The sequence below is a fragment of the Hippocampus guttulatus genome, chromosome 12 (assembly GCF_054856545.1).
Source record: "Hippocampus guttulatus isolate MCC_2025c chromosome 12, RoL_Hgut_1.0, whole genome shotgun sequence".
In the NCBI taxonomy this organism is placed as follows: Eukaryota; Metazoa; Chordata; class Actinopteri; order Syngnathiformes; family Syngnathidae; genus Hippocampus; species Hippocampus guttulatus.
Genome location: NC_141272.1, coordinates 16,387,367 through 16,410,456, shown reverse-complemented (window position 1 = coordinate 16,410,456; position 23,090 = coordinate 16,387,367). Strand labels below are relative to the sequence as shown.

The following is a 23,090-nucleotide window of genomic DNA, read 5'->3' as shown; positions in this document are numbered from 1 at the left end:
GAGATGACAGAAGACTAAGTGGGCCGCTTGCCATGTTTTCTATCTCCTCAGGGTATATCCAGTGGGAATGTACGGCTAGTTGGGATACACTCTGTAATCCCTCCCCAGAAGGTCTGCCGCAGGTTCTTTGCTCTCTATCGGGGGATCCTCACGCACCGTTTACCTCAAAGCTCAAAGACATTCGCGAGGGTCAGAATCTAACTCCATCTGTGACAGACACAGCCATCGTGGCAGATGTTGACATAACGACGTGCTGAGAACATTACATTTGGTGTAACAAACTCGTGTATGGGTCCTGTATTATGATGTTAAATTCGCTGATATCCTTTGAGCTTGTGCGCTTGACCCTACGCTCTCAGTTTAGTGGCACTGCTTTCATTAATCTTATTTACTGAGTGTCAGCTAACTTTTAGCCTGCTCATGTTCTAAATTAACATTGCACTTTTTGCAATAACTGATTAAATCTAGGGGTGGCCCAGTCGTCCAGTGGTTAGCGCGTCAACCTCACAGTGCAGAGGTCGCGGGTTCAATCCCGGCTCCGGCCTTCCTGTGTGGAGTTTGCATGTTCTCCCCGGGCCTGCGTGGGTTTTCTCCGGGTACTCCGGTTTCCCCCCACAATTCAAAAACATGCATGGCAGGCTGATTGAACACTTTCAAATGTCCCTAGGTGTGAGGGTGAGCGCGGATGGTTGTTCGTCTGTGTGTGCCCTGCGATTGGCTGGCAACCAGTTCAGGGTGTCCCCAGCCTACTGCCCGAAGACGGCTGCACAAGGCTGCAGCACGCCCTGCGCCCCTTGTGAGAATAAAACGGATCGGAAAATGGATGGATGATTAAAATTGACTGTTTATGGTAGTAACTGTGGAGTGAACATGTGTTAGCAATCGTGTACAAGTATGGTTTTTATTTATTTATTTTTTCAATTGCGTCACGGCTCAAAAACCCCTAAAGATGCTAAAAAACGTTGGTCAATGATTTCCCTCGCATGGTCACCACCCCGCCCGCATCCCGTGAACAGATCACAATCACGTTATGTTAGTGTCCAGCAGGTGGCAGAGGTGCTCCTGTTTTTCCTGCTGCGCACCTGTCTGCCATCACATTTGTTGGGACTATTTCATGGCCTGATGGACCCATGTTAAGCTGCCGGACAATTTCGCCTTGCTCAAGTCGTTCATGTGCATTTCGTCTCGAGAGTAACACTCTCTTTGTACTCTCGTTCCATTTTTGGCTCTTGCCTTTGCTTATGTTCTTCATTATTCAAGTAAGTAATTATTGGTGTTCTCCACGGTTTGTTCTTTACGCTGTTTGGTCTTTCTTGTACTTTTGTGACAGGCTATTTTCAATCGGATTTTTTTCTTTGCCTTGTGCAAGCGGTTTTTGTTTTCTTTGCATTATTGCTGGCTTGCTCTGTCCAGTGTCATTCTTTGTACTTACTATGCTTTGCTCCTATTTTTTTTGTAAAGAAATATTTTTGTTGGCTCTCCTTTCCTGAGTCTATGTTTGTAGGGTCCGATTTGGACGCCCGACAGCCCGAACCAGGCCTTGAGATGAGGCTTGATGCCGAGTGCTCGGTGGGCCAGCCATGTTATTAAATGAAAAAGGGACTCTCTGACATTGTGACAGGATACTGCAAGAGGTTCTTCTACTCTAATGCAACAGCCCCAAGGCCTATTAAAAATCCCCTGATCTGTGGCGGTGACATTTACTTCTCCCTCTCCATTTATCTCTCCTGCCAACCATGGCTCAAAGGGACAAATGCCCTTTTATCAGTGTTATCTATGTTTGTATCTATCTGAAAATCCCAAAATGAAAAAAGCACGACCATGTTTTTTTTTGTCTTTACCAGGAAAAAAAATAACAATTTGTCTGAAAATAATTGACATTGAGTGTATACCTTCACACCCAGCTCCCTCACATTCTCATCTGAATTAAAAAAAAAGTTTGATTGTTTTGATGCCAAGAGAAGTTTGCTGTGTATTGTGATCATTTATCTTTATTTCATCCGTTTTTGCTTGATTCTCCTGAGTGTCTGCATTATTGCATTCTTTTGTATTTAAAGTCTGCATTTACAATTTGTACTATGATCCTTGTTTGCACTTCCTTTACTCCTACGGCGTTAAGAACAGAAATAGATGCACGGCACAGCATGGTACCTCGCGCTGTCACTCGAATGTGAGGACCAATTACATTTTTTCAAAGTGAGACTGAAAACAAATAAAGGAACAAAAAATAACAATCTAAAGTCTTGTTGCAACTCACTGTTTGACTCTGTAACCTGATTTCTCTTAATTTTTAAAGCAGAGCCGAGCCTTCTGCAGCGTGTTGAGCGTGACAAAACATACCGAAGAGAACAAACCATTAAGAACCAGATTGCGCCAGAAAGATGTTCTAAGAATTTCTTTTCTCGCGAAATACATGAATCGTTATTCATCATGTTAGAAGTCCTTTGTCTTTTTTTATTGAATCGTTCCAGACACCAAATGACTTGGATTGCAGAACTGAAATACAGAGCCACCCGGTGTGTACCGCGGCCCTCGCTTTCCAGTGTTAAACGTCAGATCCAGTGTGACCATGGATGCATTAACACCAAGAAATCCAATTAATCAGTCACTCAGTGACAGAGGAGCGAGGATTGCACGTGGTTGCAAATTCATATCTCTCCCATTGCTCGTCCTGACGTTCCTTTGCTTCGACAGTTATTGTGTGTGGGTGTACTTTTGAGTGTCGTGGCGCTCAAAACAGACACTTTGCATTACTCTTGTTAGAGTTGTCCTGACAGCTTTTTGATGTGCCAAGAGCCATCTTGACTGTGTCAGAGTGCTCTTTCTGAAGTGCTGTTGATCACAGAAAAGAAATTTGACAGGACAATTCTTTAGGGAAGAAGGGAGAGAAATGGAGAGCAAAGCTTTATGGGCCTGGCAGAGGAAAAACAGGATGATGGACGACAGCAAAGGGATTAGAAATTGAGAAGAAGGAATCATGCTGACTTCAGCAAGCGCATTCAGAGAAACACATATAATCATGTAAATAATCACATCTGCGTTGCTGCAAGGATAAAAAAAAAGAGCACAAACAGCACTTCCTGTTTGTGCAACACTTCTCTTACTTCTAAATCTGACAAACAGTCTTGCACCCAAAGGCAACAAACAAAGGCATTTGCGATTCGGAGCAAATAAACACCCACATTTGTTGCGCGCAAACAAGAGGCAAAAAAAGACATCTTACCCTGCCAACCGGGTTTGCAGACAGGTTTGACGTCGATTCGGACAGGGACGACGTGCAAGGCTCTCTTCTGGCCACAGTCCCAGGCCGTCACCTGGATTTCATATTGCTGCTCTCGATCATAGCTCAGCTTCTCTGTGTTTCGGATGTTACCTGGACACGGGATGGTTACGGACAAGTTCATTCAGAAATACACGAGAGTAGGTTACAGATTTAGGGTTTATAGAAAGCCATATAGACCCAGGATTTGACTGCGAACATATAGCACGTTGGGTTGCCTTGTGTACGAAATGTGTTGGATAAATAAAGCTGCCTTACATTTCCTTATGAAATATAATTCATATTGTAAATCATGGCATTTATTTTGTCTCCAAGTCGAATAGCCTTATGTGGATACATTGTAAAAAGTAGATGAGGATTTCTTGTCTATACCATCAGTACATTGGCCAATGGACCAGTTGACTCTCCAGTACTTCGTTATTTTAATTTGAGGATTCAAGTTTTGGTGCTTGAAGTCCAAGTACTGTATCATTTTTCTTGTTAACTGAATGATCAGACAATGTTTTTTATATACAGTATTTTTTTTAAATTAAAATTTCTAGACAGCAGGACATAAGGATGGCACGGCTGCTTTGGTTTCTGACAATAACCGTTCAAATTCAATTTACAGTACGGCGCTTCACTTACTTTAACTTTTCCAACTTTGAAGAACGCAAATTTACAAATATTTGCAGACATAATCTTGAAAGGTTTATTAAACTTAAAAATACAAAAAGAATAACTAATCCGAGAAACTTCTACTATAAAACACAGGTCAGCGCCTAGAAAAAAAGATGATTGATTCTATTAAATTTTGAAAAATGTGTATTTCCAAATTAAATTCTTTTCAGTTGACCCAAAAATAAATAAATAAATAACCAAATACATAACTATATATATATATACAGTATATATATATATAAATATATATATATTGCTGGAGATCTTTGAAAATAGAATTATACAAACAAACACACTCCCATATGTGGAAAACATTACATACAGTATATAGTCAGCAAGTGCGACAATTTCAACCTACCTCTTTCAATTACAGCAGCAACTAATCAATGTCAATAGGCCGTGCTTGTTGTGAGGACAAGCGAGGGTGGCCATCCATTAAATTAAGACTTCACACACACGCATTCACGCACACGAGCACACCGGGACCAGGAGGCATCCTAACCTGATACACAGACCACCTCGTCTAGTTCTTCTCGGTGCAGAGGAGCAGCAGCTCTACTCTGAGCCCCTCCCTGATGACTGAGCTTCATACCCTGTCTCCAAAGGAGAGCGCAGATACCCTGTGGAGGGAACTCATTGCGATTGCTTGTGTCCATAATCTTGTTTTTTTTTCTTTTGGTCACAACCCAAGGGTTGGAACATCAATCGAGTGATAAATATTCACTGTGACAGACTGATACAGAGTCTGCATCACATGCAGATGCTGCACCGATCCGCCTGTTGATGCCCCGCTCATTTCTCCCCTCACTTGTGAACAAGACCCTTTGATACTAGAACTTCTCCAAGTGGGACAGGATCTCATCCTTGACCTGAAGAGGGCACACTACCGTTTTCAAACTGAGTATCCTCATCTCAGACTTGGAGGCACGGATTCTCATCTCAACCGCCTTCCACTCAGACGTGAACCGTTCCAATGAGGGTTGGAGATTGTGGCTGAATGAGGCAAACAGAACCACATCATGTGCAAAAAGCAAAATTGCAATACTTAGGCAACCAAACCGGACCCGATAGGGGCCTTGACCACACCTAGAAATTCTGTCCAAGTTGAATCCGACTTAATGCCGGCAATGCAGACAAAACCCTGACACCAGTCGAACAGGGACCAAACAGGCTGTATCGAATGTCCTCCATACGCCTTGGATCATGCCACAAACAGAACCCCCAGAGGGACATGGTTGATTGATCACCTTCTCCAAGTCAAGAAAGCACATGTTGGGCAAACTCCTATACACCGTCGATGATCCTGTGAGGGTGTAGAGCACATCCACTGTAGTTGCAAAACAACTTCAGGTCCCCCCGGTTTGCCAACACAGAGCCACTGTCCCCGATGTCCATGCTATGTTGCAGAGGAGCGTCAACCAAGAAAGCCCGGAAACATCCACAGCTTTTCGGCACTCAGTGCAGATCTCTCTCTTCTTCTCCCAGGGCCTGCCAAGGAGCTTTTTAAACGCATCTGTGACCTCAACCCAGATATGGCAGAGCCCATTTCAGAGTCTCTGGGCTCTGTATCCTCAAAGGAAGGTGTGTCAGTGGAATTGAGGAGATATTTGAAGTATTCTCCGGATGGACTCATGTGTCCAGTCTAGGTCAGCAGCACCCCATCTTCATTTCACACAATTTTCATCGTTACTACGTCTGCCCTCCTGAGATGCCAAATGGTGGACCAGAAATTCCTTGAAGCTCTCAAGAAGTCATTCTGCATGGCCTCACTAAACTCCTGCTACACCGGAGTTTTGGCCTGAGCGACCGCCCAAGTTATATTTTGCTTGGGCAGTCAGTACCCATCAGCTGACTCCGGATGCCCACAGGCCAAATAGACACAATAGCAGTCCGTCTTGAGCTTGACAGCATCCTTCAGCACGATGACAGGAACCGACTACTTTATGGCTCCCGCTGTGGCTCACCAACACCAGGTGGTGATCACTTGACAGCTCCGGCCCACTTTTCACCTGAGTGTCCAAGACATGCGTCCGCAAGCCGATTACACATCCACAAAGTTGCTCATCGAAACATGGTCTAGATATCCTGGTCAATGTGAACATGGTATTGGTTAAGGAAAATCTGAAGTCCAAAACATAATACTCCCATTGGGACAGAAAAAAAAAACACTTCACCACGATAAGGTGAGATATCACAGAGAAGTTATATGACCAATAGCTCAATTTGTGTACTTTGAAGAGTAACAGCCAGACGATAAGTACCAGGAGTGAGTGCGGTATTCTGAAGTGCAAAGTGTTCAACTCCTTTATTTGATGATTTGATTAGCCATTCAGGAATGGGGCCAACAATCACCTTCTACATTTTCAGCCTCTGGTCTTTTTGCAAATTGTTCCTATCCACTCTTTTCCTCATGGACTTGTGAAACAAATAATCAGGCGTGTCACATCATGCACCAGTAAAGATCAGTTCTTTGGTTTGTTTTGAGACCTGTAGAGAGAAAAAACAAGAACTACAGGGTATTTTTCAGACCTATTCATATTCATCCTCTGCTAAAGGTCAATCCTGATTTCTTTGGCACTCACTGCCATCACCCAGCCTCCGCCCTCTTTCTCTTTCACTGAAGTGCTTTTGAGTTCAAGAGCTTTTCGTCTTTTTCCAGCAGCCAGTGGCGGAACAAGACAAGAGAAAAGAGCCTCCTCCTGCATCTTCACAACTCGGTTTGAGTTTCAGACATTTTATTGCGCTACAACAGCAAGGACAGCAATTCTCAACTCAACTGTATTTGTAGAGCACTTTAAAACAACCATCGCTGTATACAAAGTGCTGTACATGGAGCAGATATCATCGATACAACAATAAAAAAATAATAATAACGAAGACAGTAGAACGCACAAAACAGTAAAATTAAGATCAAGTCTGAGTCATGCCGGGTAAAATGCCAAAGACTACAAATGAGTTTTGAGACGAGTTTTAAAGATGACATGCAATACAGTAAATACTAATTCTTTTACTCTAAACATTTATGGAGTTTGCTTTATGAAAGTTCCCACTGCAGTGTGACACAAAACCACTCTTTGTATGAGATGGTGCAAGTGTGTTTCCCTTTGACTCGGATGTGCAAATTATCAGGTGCATGTAAGATATTTTCTTACAAATGCACGCACACACACACACACACACACACAAAAACATCAATTTTTGCATTATCAAGTGAATATTAAAGTGATAATACAACAGAGTTTCTGTCAACTACTTACCATTGCGGTCAATAGCAAAGGGTGTGTTAGTTGTGGTAATCTGGTAGTTACATATCTGGCTGTATTGAGGTGAACAGTCCTGATCCGTGGCTTCCACTTGTAGGATGCTGTCATAAATCTTGCCCTCTGTCACTGCAGCTTGGTACTCGGGCTCCCGGAACACTGGCGCAAATTCATTGACATCGTTGACCTGAATATGGACCACTGCCCTGCGCACAACAGATATAGGAAATGGAATTCACGCATTTACTTAGATGAAATGTTGACATACTGTTAAAATAGTTAGGTATGTTTTTCACTTCACCAAACATCGTTTGCCCTATTTTCGTGCCAAGCATAAGTCTGGTGCAAAATGCGGTCTAACCGTTATCTTGGGTGGAGTTTTCTTTCTTTTGGTATTTTTATCAATGTAAGCAGGGAGCAATAGGAGTTTGCACCATTACGGGATTGAACACAGCCAGCTTGTGTCATTTTTGGTGATTTGGTTTTGATTCGATTTTAGTTTTGTCATGTTTTCCTTGCGTCCCATTATATCTATGGCTGTCTAGCCATGCTTGTCCTCACTTAGATCATCCAATCAGTTCCCTCAGCCACTTGTGTCTTGTCCAGGTATTTCTTATTGTCTCTTCAGTAGCTTGTATTTAACTTTCCTGGTTTCTTTCAGTCCTTGCCGGTGCATTGTCCAAGTCATGTTGTGTTTCCTGCATGTTGGTGTTACCTTGTCAAGGAGTTTTCTTAGTATTTGATTACTTTGAACCTTGTAGTTTTAGAGGTCTGTTGATTTAGTGTTTTCAATTACTTAAAGTATTTTTCCCCTCTTTTTGTTACATTCAAATCCAATTTATTTTTGAGTTTACATACTTACATTTGGGACCTCATCAATACCTACAGTAACACCTTGCCTTCCATTGCAAGCTTATATATCACTCAATAAGAGAAACATGTTGACCATAAAATACAAGATATTGGGTCAATACTTTTAGAGGTTGATGTGGGCATAAGTACAGCTATCCACATACCTTTTTAGGATGAGCAATTCGAGTTTTCTGGCATATTAAGTGACAGAAGTTTTTCTTTTTTTTTTTTAATGCTTATGTTGAGTTTTAGATTGCTGCCCCGAGTACCGCAATGCCCTCGGCTCTGATAATTTACAAATGCGTACATTTCTTATCGACATGTCTTGCCACATTACACAACACCACACTTTGAAAAATGTGCAGGACTATCGAATGTTAACATTGACATATTCGTTGCATATGCATTTGCATGCCGAACATGTTCAGTAAGGCTGTGAATGACTGTTGCAGATTTGACTGGCCACCAATCAAATAAAAATCACACCACGGTTTCTATTTTTAATGTCTTAGTGATAAGCAACTCAATATTAATACTTCACACAAAAAAATAGCTATTGTGATAAAATTAAGTTTGTCTTTCGAAGTCCGTGCCACAAATGTGGGCGCATAAGCATCTTAGTAGGCTGATGGCTCACCCGTGGTGATGGGTCTGAATAATACAGAATGCCAAGAAAGGTGCAGTGTGAAATGCCAAATCCTCAGACATGGTATACTAGACTTGGCCCTGTACAAAAATGAGATGTACCAGTTTTTATGTTGAGCGCACATGCCCTTGGCTATGAAAATGGAGCCCCAGATGTTAAAAACAAACAAACAAGCAAAACTAATAAAAAAAAAAACCTGTTGTTTTTATATTATGTCACTACTGGTAGATTATTTTTACGTTGCTCATTGCTCAGTGCTCCCATTGTATTTTTACTTGCAGGTATGTGCAATGGAAACTTTGGGACCTGATCGTGTGTGTGACAAATGCTTTTAGAAGAGCAATATGTACATAATGTGTGATCTTTGACTATAAAGAAGCAAAATCAGAAAAAAAAAATCTGCTTTCCGTAGAGCTTTTATCATAGACGTCAGACCGGGCAGAGAAAAAGCAGATTAGAAAAAGCCATTGTCGGAATCGTTAAACAGCAACAGATGCTTGCAAGCCAAGAACAAGAGTGATGTACTTGGAGGTTGAGTAGGATGTTTCAAGTAAGAAAGAGACACAATGACTGTGTGGTTTGTGTGATTACCATGGAGTCAGTGCTAGATAATTTACTGTTATAAGTCATAAATATCTCAACAAAATATGAGCAACCATTATTCAGGGCAATAAAGTGGAAAGGCTGAACATTGTTTTCATTCTGCTGTACACACATGCCATATCTTCAGTTAGCAGTCAATAATAGCTTTGAGATAAAAACAAACAAACATATGGCAGTAAGACTAGTCAATTAACTAAAATTGCATTTAATTAATGATTTCCTCGTTTAACACTTTATGATCCATCCATGATCCGCTGTATCCTCACAAGGGTCGCAGGGGGGTGCTGGAGCCTATCCCAGCTGTCTTCGGGCAGTAGGCGGAGGACACCCTGAACCGGTTGCCAGCCAATCGCAGGGCACACAGTGACGAACAACCATCCACGCTCACACTCACACTTAGGGACAATTTAGAGTGTTCAATCAGCCTGCCATGCATGTTTTTGGAATGTGGGAGGAAACCGGAGTGCCCGGGGAGAACGTGCAAACTCCACACAGGGAGTTCCTGGAATGGAACCCGGTACCTCTGCACTGTGAGGTCGACGCGCTAAACACTGGACCGCGGGGCCACCCTTTACAATTCACATGTATTTTGTTGATATCACAAGAGGGTGACCAAGAACTTTAAAATATAAATGATAAAATCTCTTACTTTATTACAGTCAACTAATCATTTTGCTCATCGGCTACAGCCGCCATACGGATGTACTGTATGTGATATTAAAAGTAATACTATTACGAATGTAATCATATCCAAACATCATAAAACAATGTTATCACAATTTGAACTTGGCAATATTATTCTTATTTTTTTTTTGTAATATTACTGACAAAGAAATAGTCTCGGCCAGTAGTTTTGTTGTCATGTGTCCCTATTGGCTCAGTGGCGCAAAGTATCATTGTAGTTCATAATGCTGTGCGTAATTTAAGTGGGCGAGAACAAATATTTTTGACGGAAATGTTGCTTTCAATATTCTAACATGATGATGACGATATTGCCACAATATTGCCATTATCGTTGCCAGATGTGGGCAATTTACAAAATTTGGACGATCTGTCATTTGTTAGGTCCCTGGGCACCAGTCCATCGTCAGTCGGTCATCATTTCAAGCCGAACCAAACTGTAATCATCAGTCGGTCAGTCGGCTGTGTTATTTTAACTGCGAATGGATTCCTTCAGTTAAAAAAACTAAACAAGACAAAAAAGTTCATACCTCAAAAGATGAAAAATTCAATTTTATACATTGCGCAGGAAACAAGGGCAGAGTGGGAAGATAAAGAAGAATCTCACAATTGGGATTCACATAATCTCAACACATTTGCATGCAAATTTGCATGACTGGCGTGTTCACAATCTCATGATATGATCTAACTGAAGGGATAAGGAGAGAGAAAATGGCACAGAGAATAGAAAATATCCCATCTTTTTTTTTTTGATCAACAACTGGGTTCTGGTACCTCTTCAATTCTACAGTGCAGTGCGTGCGTGCGTGCATGCGTGTGTGTGTGTGTGTGTGTGCGTGTGCGTGCGTGTTTCTTTCGCTAATGAAAACATCTTTGTCAATAGACTCCTTGGGAAGAAAAATAAATCTTTGAATGACAAGCACTCATGTCTCCCCCCACCCTTAAATATTTCCAAACATCTGCTGACATATTGCAAGATGCAGTTCCAGTTTGAATCTGAAAATGAAACTGATGCCACGTTGTGTGTCGAATAAGAAGAAGCAGAGCGGCACAGATTGTTCACTTCCTGCATGCCCATGCTCATAATTCAAAGGCATAGAACAATTCGTTGCATTACGTTGTGTTGCTTAACTCATTCACTCCCAAAGACGTTTTTAAACGTCTTTTCAGACTTGGTCCAGAATTGGCTGGTACTGAATGAGTTAAGGATAAACATGCTTGGGGTATGTTATTGTTCCTAAATCGTTATGACTTCATTGTACAGGTTTTGACAGAACAAGTGATTCTCCGTTGAATCAACCCTTTCAGGGACAGCGGTGACTATAGTGGACAGCTTATCATGTTATCAGGGTACAGGGTGCGTGAAAGGGTTAAATGTGTGCGCGACAGTTTTGCAATTGAGTTCCCTATTCATTCTGGCATTTTAGGTTAAAATGTCACTGCCTTTGTCTCCCCTCTAGAGCTAGAATATAACTGTTTTTCTAATAGCAACTTATGTTTTATTTTTTTTCAGAATACATTCGGTGGTTCAAATACAATATAACCCAATGTGATTATTATCACAAAGATTGTTGGTTTAATGGGGCATGACGATGCCTTAACCCTGGACAAAGGGTTTATCAGCCAAATTGATTTAATGAGCATTTTAGCCATTGCACGAAGCACTCTAAAATTGGAGTAAAACGGGTTAGCATAAAATATGAAGAGCATTATCAACCAAAACATGTAACAATGTACATCGGACAGAGGGCAGACAGGATGACTAAAATCAACGGTTCATCCCATCATAGGTTGAAAAAAGTTGTGGTGTTCGTGTTGTGAGACAAATCAACTCTGTATTCATTATAATGGCATCTGGTGAGGCACCGCCTCAAACACAGAGTGCGTAATATTGTCATACAGTATTGTAAACTTAGCACAGACATCTCCACTAATGTGTTGTCATATTATGTTCGTGTTCATCACGTAACATTCAGTGTCTTTTGCTGATGCACATCTCGAGTGCATCACTGGAGTTTTTCAGTTGACCACAAATGCTTTAAAATAATCATACCCTGAAAGTGTGTCAGAAAGTATTTGTGTGTGCATGTCTCCATAATTGCCATTCAGCTAATTGTCAGGTGGGGTAATTATACTCTCCAGCAGATGGATTGGCCTCGAAGTGTAGTCATTGATGGCTTTAATAGTACCTGTGACGTTATCGCACAGAATTTATCCATCCATTTTCCGATCCACTTATCCTCACAAAGGTCGCGGGGGGTGCTGGAGCCGTCTTCAGGCAGCAGGTGGGAGACACCCTGAACCGGTTGCCAGCCAATCTCAGTGCACACAGAGACGAACAACCATCCGCGCTCACACTCACACCTGGCGACAATTTCGACTGTTCCATTAACCTGTCATGCATGATTCTTGGAATGTGGGAGGAAACTGGAGTACCCGGAGAAAACCCACACAGACCCGGGGAGAACATGCAAATGACAGGGAGGCCGGAGCGGGGTTTGAACTCGGTACCTCTGCACTGTGATGTCGACGCGCTAATCACTGGTCCACCGATCCGCCACACAGAATTTATTTGGACTAAAATTTCTAGGTGTGAATGCATTGCCCACTTGCGGGTTCTTGGGAATTCTGTGTAAGTGGGAATGCATGTGCTACCTGAACAAGCGAGAGTCATATGAACGAGGCTTTTCTGCTGGGAATAAGTTCAAGGCGTGTCTGTGAAGATTCTTTCTGATAGTATCACTGACGAAATGTTTTTTTAAGCTCTGCACTAGGGTGCAGGCATTCAAAGTTGATCATCCCTGCATTGAAGAAGGGAAACACAGCAACTGACTTCTTGTCAGCCACTCTGTGAGATAGATTTATATACAGTACAGAGGAAGGAGGGAAAAATTCCTTTATCACAGAGGTGGTCATGTTAAATATTAATATGTTGGCAACGATGACAGAGACAGCGGTGAAGGAAGACAGACTCAGACAGCTGTATCCAGCCAGAAAGAGAAACAAAAGGTAGGAAGAAGTCGAGCGGCAGACAAGCCGCAAGAAGAGCACCAAAGAAGACAGGATAGATGGAAATTTGAAATCATAATGTGGTCCTCTACATGCTCTTCCTTCAAAAAGGTCATTATTTCATCTCTGCTGTTCATCTCGTATAAAGTGAACATTTGCCAGAGAAAGGACCAACAACATCACAAAAACATGAACTGATGTCAAAGATTTCAAAAGTTTCACAAAAACTGCACCCTTGAAGATAAAAATTCTTTTGGTCAATTGCTCGAATTACTTAATATTTTTGAACATTAAAACAAAGTTTCAGACTGCTCTCTGCAATGTTTCCAATTGATTGAGAATGATTCTTTTTTTAATCTTCCAATGACTGAGATGTGAAAATATGTCACACCATAACACTGGGCAAAATACTCAGATTATAATTTTAAAACCTTCAGAGAATCGTGGATCTTAGTCTTGTTTTTTTCTTTATTCACATTTTTGGCTGTCATGTTCCGTCTGCCTGCGATTGGCCGGCAACCGGTTCAGGGTGTCCCTCGCCTACTGCCCGAAGACAGCTGGGATAGGCTCCAGCACCCCCCGCGACCCTTGTGAGGATAAAGCGGATCGGAAAATGGATGATGGATGTTCCGTCTGAGTTTTGTGTTGGTTTGTATGTCAGTTGGCTGCAACCTACGTTATTCTTACCACCCTTAGGTGGTGCGCTGAGGTGGGTCTCCAAATCTCGGACCATGGTCCTCAGTCGGAAAAGTAACGGTCTTTACTGTCGTGTATCAAATGCACAACACATTTATTTTCACTTTAAAGCGACTTTTCGAATTATCTGCCGATATATATTCACATCATGATTCAATTCTTGGCATGTATGCATTAATGTACAGTACATCATCTTAAACTTTGCCCATTAATTCAGAGGGAGAGAGGGAGTGAGCGTGAGTGAGTTATGCCTGTAGGTTTGTATGCTATTTCATTCATCTTGTGAGTGCTTTTGTGAATTCATTCCTATGGAAAAAGTGCAACGGGTATCTAAATTGCATTTCATTTACTGGAACACCGATTGAATGCACATCCAATTCGCGATTAGCTCATTAAAAAAAAAAGTTCATTAAAAAAAATTATAAAGCCAGATATGAAGCAACTTGTGTATTTTCTGCATCAGAATAATCAGTTTCATGCAGAAACAAATTAACCTTTTCACAGTCCTTTTGCTCTCTTTTAATATGCTAAATAGTATTGCACACTTGAAGCATATTTATATTAGCCGTTCGGCATCCTTGTATTCACATTCCTGTCTATTTGTTTTCGAACTATTTTTGAAGGTTTACGTTTTTCACGAAAGACGCAAATTGGAGGTTCATCATTGTTTTGAGCAACCCCCCCCCCCCCCCCATGAATTTCAGTGGCCCTTATTGCATGTAGATTTGCTGTAATGTAGATGTATTGTCAACTGTATGACAATAAATATACAGTACACACACTTTAAATAGAAGATGCAGTGTTTCATGTTGTATTGTGTCAACACGCCAAGACACAAAAAGGAGCACCGGTTGTGCTGCGACAAGACAGCCATGATGCTAGCTGGGTAGCGGTAGGGAGAATCAATACTGTTGTAGCTGATACCACTAAAATAAATTACCAAAAGTTCAAATTCGATACGGTTGATACTTCTGTCATTTGAGGCACTTAATTTGCAGTATTGTACCCAAAAGAAAATGGTGTCAAAATCTGAATATCTTCCAACCCTTGTATGTAGAAAAAAGCAATACAGTACTCACATTCACACCTTCACTGAGTGGGAAATGAACACACACTGCCGGCATGAATCCGGCTTGTGACACACTTCATTCAATCAGTCAATGACAGGACAATAAATTGAAATGTATAAATAATGAGACATATGCAGTCCAACCTCCATGTTTGTTTTAGACCCTATTATTGTACTTTAAACATGATACTTGTGTTCCTGTCTTAAAGTCTAAATATCGATGTAAAACTCAAGGCAGCAATTAATTCTGGATGCTAAATCGAACTCCATGTAAACCGGACATTACTATAAACTATTTTACTCACTTGTGGGACTTTTTGCCCTGTGTGCCCCCTGGGCCTGAGCCGCAGTCATGAGCCTGAATGATGAAAGTGTACTCCTTCTGCGTTTCGCAGTCCACCGGGCCACGAGCCCTCAGCTGGCCCTCCCCAGATGTGCCGTTCAGCACTACTGCCTTGAACGGAGCCTCCAACCCGTGGATGTTGAACGCACAGATCTCCCCTGGGGATGAGAGAAAGTCACCGTCAGTTGAAAAATGAATGTGAAAAGGTGAATGTATTAAAAGGACATTTACAGTATGTCCCCTAATAATATGTAATGTCCTATATACATCAAAGAAGCACCCAGTGCTCCATGAAAAAAAAAACACACACACACACTATGTCTTCACCAGTACTCGCTGAATGTATGCTTTCATTCAGATTCTGAAGTTTAAATTCACTAGATTAAAATATGGACACTTTATGCCAGTGGTTCTTAACCTGGGTTCGATAAAACGTAAGTGGTTTGTTGAATCGTCTCAGGGATTCGACGGAGCCTCTGCCATGGAGGTTAAGACACAGCCGACTCAACACGTCATTTAGTTATGAGACGCCCGCTTGGCCAACGCTCGCTGCACGTGATCACATGACATTGCTTGTCCAATCAGTGTTGCGGGAAATTTGGTTCGCTCAGTAGTCAACGTGTGACTGTCGTGATAGTACGTCATAAAATTTCAAAAACCTTATACTTATGTCTTGAAATTTTATTTACTTTTTTTCTGTTTTCAATAAATGCATTTTTTATGTCTTGAATTTGTAAAAAGTCATATTTTTGTTTTTCACAAATGAAGGGTTCGGTGAATGTGCATATGAACTGGTTGGTTTCGGTACCTCGAACAAGGTTAAGAACCACTGATTTTGGCTATTCTGGACATCACACCAATGTTGAGAGGACTGTTGAGAATCAAGAGTGCGGCACATATCACACAAACACGCGCAACAGGGTCCACAAAATGAACACGCCAGCCAAGATATTTGTCACCATGGGGATTCTTCATTTTGTGATTAGAATGAACCTGAGATAAGAATACATAAGTGATTACCACAAAGAATTATGAATAAGATATCATAATAAGGAGCAATATCACGCAGTAACTATTTCCAACCACTGCTGAGACAGAGGGGTCTTCAAAAGCCCCTGATGATGTAATTGTAGCTGAAGGGCAGCAGAGAGGGAGGGGTCAAGATGAGCTACACTGATTGCAAGATGTGTACTCTCCTCCTTCTATGACTCACACGGGCACACAAACAATTCAAGGGCAAAAGCTCGTCAGTTTTCCCTGCCTCACATTCACTTAAATCCACACCCACTGAGTGCACTGCCACCCATCTAGACGCAGTCGAGAGGGAGGGCGTTTTAAAGTGTTGGCCTAAACCGCCTGAGCCCAAGAACAGATGTTGGCACTTGGCAAAGACAGAGAGCTTTCAAACGCTAATGGCTTTGTCGAAACTATTATCCAAATATGTCTCCCTGTCACATTAGGCTTTTAAACAGCAAATTTATGGGAGAAATGTGTCTTTTTGAAGCCTGGCCATGCAAAACTAATGGATGCATATTAATGTGAGTGGATTTTGCTCTGCTATTTATTCAATAGTTTGGCAGTAATTCAGTAATTTGTGTTATCACCAACGCACATGAAAACTTTGCTAATAACTCAGTTGACTTTTCAGGGGAAATGTCCTCTCTCCGTCTCATTCTTTGAAGTGCTAATTCTCTCTCTGTGTGGCGTCAAGGCTGCCCTTTGGGCATCATTATTTTCATTTAATCACATCGCAGTGAATGCCTGTATATTGGTTATTGGCAATGTGTACTCAGGAACTAAGCTCAAGTTCTGTTGAAGTCATGTGGTACTCAACACCTCATGGGAATCTGGCACCCGTCCACACACGACTGTCTGTGAGGACACTGAGCTCATTATCAGCGAAGACAGCAGTGCTTTACTGGCGACGGTGTTTGCAAAATTGCAAGACTGTGACAAATTATTAGGGTCCGCTGCAACTTGAGGTCCCAAGTTCTAATCAAACCTGACAGACCATCGATGATGAGCTGCCAGCCTTGATCTATGCGCACATGCATAAGCTGCTTTTCTTTCCTGAAATGTCACTCTTGCAAATAAGTGCATAGTTTACATAGGAATTGCAGCTGTTCACGGGGCCTTAAAATGACAGCAAAAGGGAAAGGAAAGGAAAGGAGAATATGGAGGAGGATGTAAAATAGCCATCGCCTCAAGCCAGGGCTGATCTCTCTATTCTGGAGAGTCACCAAAGCAGAGACATGGATGCACACACAAAATGTGCCAGTTTACCATCTTAAATTTGAGTTGTTATTCCTTTCATCCTCCTACCGCCGGATTACGTCACACCAGCGAGAGCAGAAGACAAAATCTGATTATTCTCGACAAATGTATTATGCACCAGGCAATACTTGGCTATCTCTATCGCAATATTTAGACCTGCCATTTTTAGTAAATCAGTCCAATTTGCAGAGGCATTACTGCCAGTGCTTTTCACAGTTGTCATGAATTCAGTTTTTCCAATTTGGATTCAGCAAGCAGTTAACTCAGCTATTAGTCATCCACAGAAGTCACCGTATCCTGATCTCATTTGGCCACGAGCGCACTTGGATCAATGGATATGCAATCACGCGACAGAGATGTAAACTCTCTCTGCTGCGGCACACAGACAGTCAAAGCCTTGTCAACTCTGCGATGTGACAAAATTCGAAATGCTTAGATTAGGCTCGTCATGAAATTAGCCTGCCAAACAAAACTGAAGAAAACTACAGAGTTGCTGTCCATCATGGAGATACGATTAAACCTAATTAAACCAACACGCTCTGACTTAGAATGCGACATGTGGTATGGTTATGTACTGTATCATGTGTGTGTATACAGCGAGATATATTTTTTAATTAAAGACACACCATTTCTGTTTGTGTGTGTGTGTGTGTGTGTGTGTGGGAGCGTGTGTGTTTGAGATTATAGAAGAGCGTGTGATTATTCACCCATGCTTGCTGACCTACTGTCACTTTCCTTCCATTTCACTTAATTACATAAAGGCTCTTCTCACTAATTTCAGTACCGTCTTACCGTTTTCTAATAATGTGTGTGTGTGTGTGTGCGCGCGCGTGCATGTGTGTGTAGGGGGAAGGACAATGTATGTCAATCAACTCACATTTGTGGCAGCAAAAGATCACTCGGCTCAATTTTTGACGACGGGGCATCCACGGTGGGGTGCGAATGCCAGCAGATCTTGAATTTTGTACAAGTGCAAAGCTCGTGTGAAATACTCACAGGATTTATCCTGGTGTACGAATGGCAACAAGTGGATAGGACAGGAGTTGAGCAGATTCCTTGTACCTCCAAAATCATCACTTTTCAGGAGACCCCAAAACGGCATGTTAGCACCACCATGAACATTGCATTGTCAAAGACAGCAAGCCATTTTCAGAACCGTACATTGGTAGGTAAAAAAATAACACCCACACATGTGGATTTATGAGGAATATTGATTTGTGAAAAAATATGGCATTTACGAAATTGTGATATCTCAGCCTGATGCCAAAGCTTTACAGTATTTGTAAATACAAATGTTCTGCCAAATTAAGTGAAATTGAATCATTTCCTGCGGCACCTGTGATTATCTGAAAAAAAAAGCTTGGCTCTCGACAAAGGCGGACGCTTTTGCTTTCTGCTCCTGTCCCCCCACCCCCACCCTTCCCTGCTCGCCACTCAGTCCATGTGCTGTCTTTGTCTGACTTTTCCTAGCCTCCTGTCGTATTTTCATCCTAAAAACAAACATGGAATTGGTTGGCTGGTCTCTTGATGCCATCGACAACATTTTCCCGACGAGAAGAGCAGGCAGTGGGGAGCCTACTTGCCCCTCGGGGACTTTTGCTGCTGGGTACACCCTAGATCCTTGGAGGAAGCGGAGAATGGTGTGCCTGTCAACACTGTCCGTTGAGGATGTGGATGACATCTTCATTATCGGCCTTCCGATAACAGGTATGCTGCTGTTTGGTGTTAGCAGTTTCCTGATCTATCGCAAAATTCAACCGACGTGAGCGGCTCTATTGGAAGTGAAGAGGCTGCCGGTCTAAGGATGGCATAGTGCGGATGTCCAACACTCAGACTCAGACTGTGCTCAACCACAAACTGTTGCGGTTTTGGAGCGTCTCTGCAAGATGGTCAAGAACTTGGAGAAACTGGAATCCGTGCTCAAATATTGACTGAAATCACGGATTTGGCTGATCGACGCCACTAAAGAGACATAAGCCACGGACTCAAGGCTGTCTTAAATTCTTGGGCAGCCTGCTACCAAAACAACATCTGCTATCTCGACCTTCCCCTGATGAAAGTATGCACGGAAGCTAGTCCCCCACCATCACTCCCTCCTTCATACATTCCCTTGTTTCACCGTCTTCATTGTTTATGTCTTGTGACCTGTTGTAACTGTCATATGCTTGTGCAGGAGTTTTTTGCCTAACTCAAATTATCCTCAAAATGAGGGTAGTTCGAGCGTGGTTTTTTTTTCTCCCCCTCTCCCTCCCTTTTGGTTTCTTTCTGACTTTCCGGGTTGAGTGAACGCTAGCGCGTTTTGGATGCCGCTGCTCAACCTGTATTGTTTTGTGTTTTTTGTTATTGTAAAGTGTCCTTGGGTGTCTTGAAAGGCGCTTATAAATAGATAATAATAATAATACATTTTGTCATGGACTGATCTTATTTCTCAGGTGTCACTGATCTTATGGCCATAATATTTTTTTTTTTAATCCCAAGGGTTGTTCACATTTGGGTATGTAAAAAGAAAAAGAGAAAGAAACGCAGACAACTCAATCACAAATAATCACAGTGACACATTCGCAGTTAAATTTTTCAATTTATTTTAACGGAAATGGTCTCAGGTGATCGCTTGTTTCCCTGTGTGAGCAAGGCCAGCAAAAGTTCAACATGTACAGATATCCCTATAAGAACTTATGACCCCCAATAATGCCCCTGAGGATGTTCTTTGCGCAGTACAGCTTCACAAAGATACAAAATCGTTTACCTCACTAATGCTGTCTCTGACCCGGGACAGGTTTAATTAGATCCAGGGCCAATAAAAGAAAAAAAAAACTAGAATGAGCAATTATACAACAGGAATTGAGTCAACCACCTAATTAAAGAAATATAACAGAAGCCATTTTCTTGTATTTAGAAGGTGTGCTCATGGCAAGATAAGCCACATTGCTCATATATATACCACTATTTCCGGTTCAAAGGTCACCCACCCAGAAGAAAAACGTAATGTCCTTTGGCTGGCAGTCAGTTCAGGGAGTACCCCGCCTACTGCCCGAAGGCAGCTGGGAGACGATCAAGCATGCCCGCCCGCAACCCTCGTGAGGATAAGCACATTAGAAAATGGATGGATGGATGGATGGAAATAAACTACATACCTGATAGATAGATACTTGAACCTTGAGATAGAAAATATGTCTGAGATTATTATAAAACTGCTGTGGTTCCATGATCAAACTGGCAATGAACTGTAGGTGCTAAGAATGTTTGCACTGTACAACAGAGACTTGTGAGGTTAAATTCCTCCTTAACATGACTTGCTGTATTTAACTCAGAATAAATTACATATCGTCTTGCTAAAAGGCTCACAGCCATTGTCAAATCTGGTGGCTCAGTGAGCCAGTGGGATGGATGAAGTCACTCCAGTACGCGGTGGACGCCACAGGCTGTGAAAAACAATGTTCTCAGGTGACATTTCGACTACTACTGTTGGCAGATTGTATCTTCAGAGAGGAAGTCAAGAGGAAAGGAAAAAGATGGCGGGGTGGGTGGAGAGAATGCAGTGAAGTCAAGCATGTGTATGATAGAGAATAGCCGCAGAGAAAATCTGATTCTGTGTCTGGAAAATGTCTCCAGGGTAGACAAAAATAATGACTTTATGTTTATATCACGACATCTATAAAGCAAAACAGACCTCGGTGTATGCATGAGGTGATCTGGTTCCTTTCTTGAAATGACTGTTCATTCGCTCTTTTAACTCAATTACCCAATCATCCAAGAATTACAAGTAGAGCAAATCCACCATAATAGAGTAATGTAAGTAGATGTTTAAAATGGATGCTACATGCCTCACGAAGAGGCAAGAGAACCACAGAATGTCCACAGCCAATTCCATTGTGACTCATTATCTGATTTGTATTTTTTGTGCAATTCTGCTTTCTTTTGGGGTGTTCACACGGCACACATTTGCATCGGTGCTGCACTGACGTATTTTGTTGCGATATATCTTACACCGGTGTAAATTTTGTAGAGCGTTCACACGTATAAAGCTGCTTACGAAAGAGAAGCGTGTTAACCTTGAACTGGTGCAACCCCACTTGCGTTCACACGGCAGTTTCTGCGGCCATGTGATCCGATAGTAATAATGCGGAAATAAAACAGTGTGTACAACAAGTGTACTTCCTTTTCCCCGCCTTGTTTGTGACATATCGAAAAACCTCTCCTGACAAAGCAACACTGTAGTCTATCAGACACCGTAAAAGGATGAGAGAGAGAAAGGAAAGATGGCGTAAGTACAACAAAGCACGAAAGTAACGCATTCTACGATTCATTCGGCAATAAATTGACGACATCGTGTCGTGCATGGCCATGTGGATGGTTGCCATGGTGTCACCAAATGCCGAGAAAACACCACGGATGAAGACATGCAGTTCTGTTTGGTTATGCAATACCCGTGTGTAATCAACTCTTCTCATGAGTAGCAAATCTACCCCTGTAGCATTCACACGTCCCATTTTATGTCGGTGCTGCCCCGCAAACTAGCATTGACTCCGGAGTAAATTTTTAAACCACCACCTGAGCAGGTTTAAATTTGCTCTGGTTTAAGCTGTTTTCAGGGGCTACAACGGTATAACTTTGTACGTGTGAACACTCTCTATTACATACTAATGGGGTGAAGATTAATTGATCACTCGACAACTAATCCATTATCAAATAAAAATGGTAAATGGAGCACACTTAGAATTGCTAATTATGTTTTGATCATCAATGAGTCATTTCGATACCACTAATGTAAGTGATTTGGAATTACCACGGCAATGACAGATGATTTTAAAACTAAATTACGTAATTTGAATAAAACACGAATCCTGCACCTCTGCACTGTGAGGCGACCTGCTAACCAGTAAAACACAGTGCCGCCCCACAGTGCAGTGGTGCAGCGATTAGATTTCGGCTGTGGCCTTCCTCTGTGGAATTTGCATATTCTCCCCATGTGTGCGTGGTTTTTCTCCGGGTACGGTAATCTCACATTTATTGTGGGGGTTACGTTCCAAAAAGAACTCGTGATAAGTGAAATCTGTGAAGTAGTCATGTTTATTTTTTACAATTATTACGTACCTGTATACAATACAATACTGAAAACAGAGAGGGTTATACAGGGAGTATGATGTCTCCATCTGATTCTATTTTAAAGTGATGAGGTACGGCTGTGAGCGTTCCTGTTGGAGAACACAGGCTTGTATTCCATTTGACAGGTGATTGAGTTCATTTAGTTCTGGCTCACCCAGATAGCAACATTTTTTTTAAAACAAATCATGGAGAATGAATGAAAAGGTATGTAGACAAAATGTAATGTGCTGCTTTGCTGTAACCATGCTTGGTGCTTTCAGCTCTTTCTCAATTAGTTATGGCCTGAAGAACAAAATAACATCAGCGATGGCTTATGCCCACACAGACCTCTGCAATGGTACAACTCCTCCAGGCTGCATTAATCTACTCACTGTAACTGACACTGGGATGGGAGTTCCTAACATTTTGACAGAGACTCTCCTGTCCCTTGATTCCGACTTTACAAACTAATGGACTTTACCCAGACAATTCAATAAAATGCATTGGACGTATTTATCAAAACACAACATTGGAATTTGTTTCCAAAAAAAAAAAAATTGCAGTCTGTTCTCCAACAGTAAGGACAAATGTCACTATATTGTCAGCGAGTCAATATGAGATACAGCAGAATG

At 41.8% G+C, this 23,090-nt stretch overlaps 1 protein-coding gene across 1 annotated transcript in view; it reads right to left on the bottom strand.

Moving 5' to 3' along the window:
* The window catches only part of LOC147197654 (calsyntenin-2-like), a 203,385-nt gene that overhangs the window by 65,298 nt on the left and 114,997 nt on the right, over positions 1-23,090 (bottom strand). Inside the window, exons 3-5 of the mRNA XM_086125572.1 lie at positions 15,062-15,257; positions 7,198-7,406; positions 3,224-3,373 (exon numbers count right to left, since the gene is read on the bottom strand). Of these exons, the coding sequence (XP_085981698.1) occupies positions 3,224-3,373; positions 7,198-7,406; positions 15,062-15,257 (555 nt within the window). The remainder of the gene's footprint in view (positions 1-3,223; positions 3,374-7,197; positions 7,407-15,061; positions 15,258-23,090) is intronic.